This window comes from Salvia splendens, chromosome 2 (assembly GCF_004379255.2).
Source record: "Salvia splendens isolate huo1 chromosome 2, SspV2, whole genome shotgun sequence".
In the NCBI taxonomy this organism is placed as follows: domain Eukaryota; kingdom Viridiplantae; phylum Streptophyta; class Magnoliopsida; order Lamiales; family Lamiaceae; genus Salvia; species Salvia splendens.
This window is the reverse complement of record NC_056033.1, coordinates 36,283,756-36,290,140: the sequence shown is the minus strand read 5'-3', so window position 1 is coordinate 36,290,140 and position 6,385 is coordinate 36,283,756. Positions and strand designations below refer to the sequence as shown.

Below are 6,385 nucleotides of genomic sequence, written 5' to 3'. Positions count from 1 at the left end.
CAAAATAATAAAATTATTCTATTTTCTGGATAAATGAATTTAAATTAAAAACTCGCATCGTGGAGGAAACTCTTTACTACTTGACCAACTTACACACAATAATAAAACTATTCTTTTTTTTACTGACATAGATAATAATAGAAAATACTTTCGAATCTTAATATTAGTAGTACAACCTAGTAAATATAACTCGTTTTTAATTTGAAGTCTATGTCAGTCTCAATTTTTTATACTTTGCAGATCATTCTTTTAACAAAAATTACTAAGTAGAATGAAAAATCAGCAAATATGTTTGACTACAACTATTATGAGTGTTTTTTGTTATCAAATTAAATATCCGTAAGGGCATCATTAACCCCGTCCCCATTTCCAGCCCCAAGTCCCCTCCACGTCATTATTCTTCTACAGTTGCGGCCCAGGCCCCAACTACTGTAACCCTGCAGGTTGCGGCCCGGGCCGCAACTAATAAATGACACTATTCACAACTCCAACCTATTTAACTCGTAAAATAAAAAACGCTGGAAATTTATAACACGGAAAATTTAATTTCATCGAATACTGCAAAATTACAACATAGAAATTTTAAAACTGAAAATAAAATACATAAAAACATAACGCCAATTCTAGAAAACATTGGTGCGAGTCCAAACGCGGATCTCTAGAGAAATAATCCGTGAAAAGCCGCAAGGCAGCTTGTTCACGGTCTCGGTGAATATACATCCGGGTACGTGGTACCCGGGTTTGTTGTTCGTTCCAAGCTTGAATAACAGCTTGGTGGCGTTCAACTTCGTTGTTGATTTCTTCTTGGATTGCCGGTAGCGCCTCTGCTAACGACCGGGACATTTGATCTTCGAATATTCTTTGACGTGGAGGCATTTTTTCGAATTCTAGGAAGAGATTTGAAGTTGAATATGAAGTTGAATGTGTATGAAAATGGAGTAGTATTTATAGAAAAAATTTTCGAATTAAAAAAAAAAAAATTGGTTGCGGCCCGGCCCGAGGAGCGTGTAACGCTGGGCCGGGACTCTACAGTTGCGGCCCGTCACCGTGCAACGCCGTCCCAGGCCGGGACGCGGGACGCGCGACAGGCCGGGAACGCTGCCCCGGGACGGGCCTGGGCCGTGACTCTCCTCCGTGCAACGCTCGGGACGGGCGGGGACTCGCGAGATGCGGCCCGGCCCCTTGCATTACAGATGTTCTAAATATATTTGGCTACAGCAACTTTAATTAACTACTCCTATTGACATTCTCAAAAAATGGTCCAAAGTAAAAAAAATGATCTCCGTTGGACTAGTAAAATTCAAACTGCTCTATTAATCATTGCATAATCTTCAATTATTGTAAGCATGCATTATTGCTTTATAAGAAATTCGATCCTTTTTACCTTATGTGAACATTGTAGCACCGGTCTTTTAATTTGCATTAGCATTACTTATTTGGTTTATTTTATAGTAGTATATTCTTTCATTTTAATCCTTAAAAATTTGTTTAATGCGTTATTATTTCTATAAATTACTTAAAAATCAAACTTTGATTTCTCAATTTTTTTCTATAGCTTCAAATAGATGAATAAAGTATCAAAATGAGCTTTAATTTTATGTGAAATTATAATATCAATAATAATTTTAAAAATATAAAACAAACAAATAATGCTAAATATGGAATCAAAGAAATTGATACTCACATATTATGCTCATATAAAATATGTAACATAACATTTCTTATTACAATATTTAACATCTTTATCACATATATACATTGTTGTATAAAATAAAAATGCATTGCGTTTATTCATTAATAATACATTTGTATGTGTGTATAAATTATAACATGCTGTAAGCCTCTAATGATAAGTATAGACTGAATTTTACACATTATAATTTGGATATGAAAAAAATTAAATTTGGTCATGAGTTTAATTAACACTCTCTTTCACCACTTAATAATGTATTTATAAAATAATATATGCACTAATAAAAAATAAAATATATATTCACAAAAATTTAAACTTAATAAATTCACACAAAATATATTGGAGTAATAAATAAAAAAATGATCACATCAGCCGCCTCTCCTCAAATTCTATATATCGAAGAAATTCAAAAAAGATCGGAGCTTCAAAGACTCAAAATACAAGTTGCCCAATTATTTTGACTGTTCTTCAACCGCGTAAAACCCTGTTGTTCATTTTAAGCAATCATCCCAAATTACAATCACATTATTTTCCCACTTTTAAACAATCTCACAATCCGCCAGCCCATTTTCAATAAAGCTGATCTGCAAGATTCCGATACCCACACCATAAAAACCCATTCTTTTTTTCTTCCTTTAGGAATAATTTCCAGCAATTCCAGCCTAGTCACAGTTTGATCTGACTCCACCATGGCTTCCAACAACGATCCGAAGCAGGGATCTGGGTTTTTTGCTTCCTTTGCTTCTACAATTTCAAGCTTCGGCTCAGCCATGTCCAAATCCGTTAATGGGTATATCTCAAAAAGATGCAAATTTTAATCAATTTTGCTTGCTTTCATTGATTGATTAAGTTGCTGGGTCCTTGTATTTTTGTTTAGTTTAAGTTGCTAATTTAGTGATTAGTTGAAAATTATTGTCTGGGTCTGAATTTATTGAGTCTGATTTGATGTTGTTGATTAAATGAGGTTTTTTGGAGGGTAGATCTTTAATAAACGGTGGGGCCGGGCCTATTTTATCTTGAAAATACGATTATTTGACCACATAACTGCTGAATTACCATTGATTGTTGATTTATGGAGTATTTTAATTAACTTCAGTTTTTACCCTTTGTGTCTTAGTTTACTTGGCTATGAAGGATTGCAAGTTATAAATCCTGATGGAGGAACTGAGGATGCTGAGGATGAAGCTCAAAAAGGGAGATGGAGGCAAGAGGTATAGCAAATTCTAGACGATTCCACTTCACCTTTGTTTTCTGTATCATATTCTTTGCCTAGTACTAGATCTTTGGAGCAACTATGGTTAGTTATTTGGTGATTTTGTGACTATTTTGATTGATTTGTAGTGAGGCAAAATTCGATCTTAAATTGCTTACGATTGTTCTTAGCTTATGGTCTGCATAAAGGCTCTGTATACGACTGATATTTATGACTGATATTTATTGTCTTGTCTATTATCATGATTGAGGTTTCCTCGTGTAGGATCGGGATAGTTACTGGAAAATGATGCAAAACTACATCGGCTCTGATGTCACATCTATGGTTACACTCCCAGTTCTCATCTTTGAGCCCATGACAATGCTCCAGAAAATGGCTGAGGTTTGTAATACTTAATTCTCTTTCTCGGTCTATACCTAAGTGTGGAACCTTGTGAGGTGTGATAAATGTGCTGATGGGAGTGCATTTGGTTGCAGTTGATGGAGTATTCATATCTGTTGGAGTTGGCTGATGAATGCGACGATCCCCACATGAGATTAGTATATGCTGGTAATTCTTATGTCCAGAAGCGAACTCACTTCTAACAATATTAGTAGCACAATAGCTGAAATGAGCAATCATGCTTCCTTGCAGCTTCTTGGTTCATATCCGTGTATCCCGCCATTCAGAGGACTTGGAAGCCATTTAATCCAATTCTCGGAGAAACTTATGAACTTGTGAACCATGGTGGCATTACTTTCATCGCAGAGCAGGTAATCTTTGAACAAGTATTCAGCAATTTATCGGTGTCTTTGTCACTTGTTTGAGTCTTTGAGATGATATTCCTTTTCATTTTTGTAGATACTGATCATTGATGTTGATAACAGGTTAGTCATCATCCTCCAATGAGTGCAGCGCATGCAGAAAGCGAGCATTTTGTGTATGATATCACCTCAAAGTTGAAGACCAAATTTTTAGGGAACTCAGTTGATATCTATCCCGTTGGGAGGTAAAATTCCTCATGATGAACAAAGATACTCGTTATTGTTTGTGGATTTGCATTTGGGTGCTTCAATGATAGTACCAATTATTCTTCCGTCAACTACAGCTTTGCTCCATCTTGGCCTAAGGCAATCTTCTGAATGAATAGAAGGATCAACTTTGAAGTTCATAGCTTTCAACATGTTACATGACTAAACTTCAATCTAGCATAATATATATATATGTATGTATATATATATATATATATATATATATATATAGGTCTTGTTCGTCTGTTCGTCAGGCTGCTAAATTTAACCAAGATCAACTCTTCTGTATGCTTTGCAGGACAAGGCTTACCCTCAAGAAATCCGGTGTGGTGTTAGATTTGGTTCCACCACTTTCAAAGGCTAACAACATCATATTCGGACGAACATGGGTTGATTCCCCCGGCGACATGATCTTGACAAATCTCACAACAGGCGAGAAGGTGGTTCTCTATTTCCAACCTTGCGGGTGGTTTGGGTAAGATGCAATAGCCAATTTCAGTTGTGCATTCGCGTTGAAAATGTTGTCACTTGCACTGGACTATGTTTCACTTTACTGATACCCATTGTCTCCCTCGTTTCTTTTTTCTGCACATCCAGTGCTGGCCGCTATGAAGTGGATGGATATGTGTATGACGCGGAGGAAGAACCTAAGTTCTTGATGACGGGAAAGTGCAACGAGTTCATGAGCTATCAGCCTTGCGACTCTGAGGGCGAGCCCACTCCTGGCACTGAGCTCAAAGAGGTAGGATCATTATTCATTAGCCCTTCACCACTTATCTTGATTGGATATTATGCAAAGTTCATACTACATTTTTCTTGTTTAGTGAAAGTTCTGGAGAACGTAAATATTGCATTTTGTTTGTTGTTGGTTTAGGTTTGGAGGGCTGCTGAACTTCCCAAAAACGATAAATTTCAATACACTCATTTCGCACACAAGTTGAACAGCTTTGACACTGCACCTAAGCCACTGCTCCCATCCGATTCTCGCCTGCGTCCGGATCGGTTGGCTCTTGAGCATAACGACCTTTCTAAAGCTGGTGCTGAAAAGGCTAGGTATGTTCCTCTCTATCTCTCTCTAATATGCCTGGACGATTACATAGCTTAGATACACACTCCGCCAGTTCTGGTTTTACAAGTGGGACTACAAATTATCATTCCAAATATACAAATTTCCAGTTCTGATTTTTAACACGATTGTTGATTTCGGGAGATTAATGGTACTGTGGCTAGCTGAATTGACAAATTAATGCCAATGTGACTAGTTGAAGTAGCGCATACATTCAGCTACATAATTTAGTACATCGGGCGTTCAAGCCATGGTGACATTTTTGAAAGGCAATTAATTGGCAACTGTGTGAAAACTATAACAATTGAAGCTCATGTATTTGTAGGTACATACAATTTAGTTCATTTGCAAAACTAGAATTCGATGAAAGATAGTGTATTTAGGTGCCATGAAAGCTCCATATAGACGAGACATCGGCCTCTCTCTTTCTCTATGTTGATAGATTTGGTTGTGTTGATAGGCTGGAGGAGAGGCAACGGGCTGAGAAGCGATTAAGGGAGTCGAAGAAGGATGAGTTCAAGCCCAAGTGGTTCGAGTTGACGGACGAGATGGCTACGACACCTTGGGGCGAGTTGGAAGTTTATCGGTACAATGGAAAGTACGAACAATATCGTGCTGGTGTGGAAAGTTCAGACAAGAGTTCACAGGAGTTTGATCCATGGCAATATCACGAAGACTCTCAAACATAAACATCCTATCATTATTTTTCCATATTTTCATATATGCTAAATTGTTGGAATTCTTAGTCCATATGCTTTTCATGCAACTTTTACTGATTTTACGTAGACGAGATGATGTATATGGACATGTCACAAATGTTCATTTTTTTTTCTGCTTTTGATTTCTTTGTTTGATTGAATGTATCAAGAAATGAGTTTTATGCACTGGTTAGAGAGTTTGTTTGGCTGTAATTCTTTCTTACTTAGAAAATTTAGTTATTTGAAATTAAATTTTGGTAATTTATTGGGCTTAGCATATAGTACCTTCAAATGTTTATAGCAAATTATGCAAATGCACAATTAGAAATAGTATACTACTGTACTTTTTAAAAACCAGTCCTACATAAAATGCACCATCAACTCTAAGCAAATTCCCAATGGGTGGTATTTTCTGGCTTTGAATTTATGGTGAAAAATGGGTTTCAGAAAATATAAAAGGGATATATTCTATTGGAAAGGTGGTTCTGGTTTCTTCTAAAGAAATTTTGAAATAAGGGAAAGGCCCCCCACAAATACGAAAGGTCAAAATAGAAATGTGGGAATATTAGGGGAATAAGTACTTTTGTTGTTGTTGTGCACATGCTCTTAATTGGTGTGTTTATTGATAGTGGTAAGCACTCATGTTTTTAGTGATTTGTGTTGAGATGTGGATACCATGTGCTTATTATGGTTTAATTCATCTAC

The 6,385-nt window shown here is 36.5% G+C and overlaps 1 protein-coding gene across 1 annotated transcript; it reads left to right on the top strand.

Annotated features, from left to right (window-relative positions):
* Nucleotides 1-2,123: 2,123 nt before the first annotated feature.
* LOC121792483 (oxysterol-binding protein-related protein 3A-like) lies at nt 2,124-5,893 on the top strand. Its single transcript, XM_042190446.1, has 10 exons — nt 2,124-2,483; nt 2,811-2,904; nt 3,171-3,287; nt 3,383-3,455; nt 3,540-3,658; nt 3,773-3,894; nt 4,215-4,391; nt 4,514-4,658; nt 4,791-4,969; nt 5,443-5,893. Exons 1-10 carry the CDS (start codon nt 2,383-2,385, stop codon nt 5,669-5,671), a joined length of 1,356 nt encoding a protein of 451 aa, XP_042046380.1. The 5' UTR covers nt 2,124-2,382; the 3' UTR covers nt 5,672-5,893.
* Nucleotides 5,894-6,385: the final 492 nt, after the last annotated feature.

Excerpts from the sequence above, each read along its gene's own strand:
- LOC121792483 (XM_042190446.1), top strand. The coding sequence starts at position 2,383 with ATGGCTTCCAACAACGATCCGAAGCAGGGATCTGGGTTTTTTGCTTCC. Across the intron at positions 3,659-3,772 it reads TTACTTTCATCGCAGAGCAG|GTTAGTCATCATCCTCCAAT; the intron begins GTAATCTTTGAA and ends TGTTGATAACAG. Across the intron at positions 4,392-4,513 it reads CAACCTTGCGGGTGGTTTGG|TGCTGGCCGCTATGAAGTGG; the intron begins GTAAGATGCAAT and ends CTGCACATCCAG.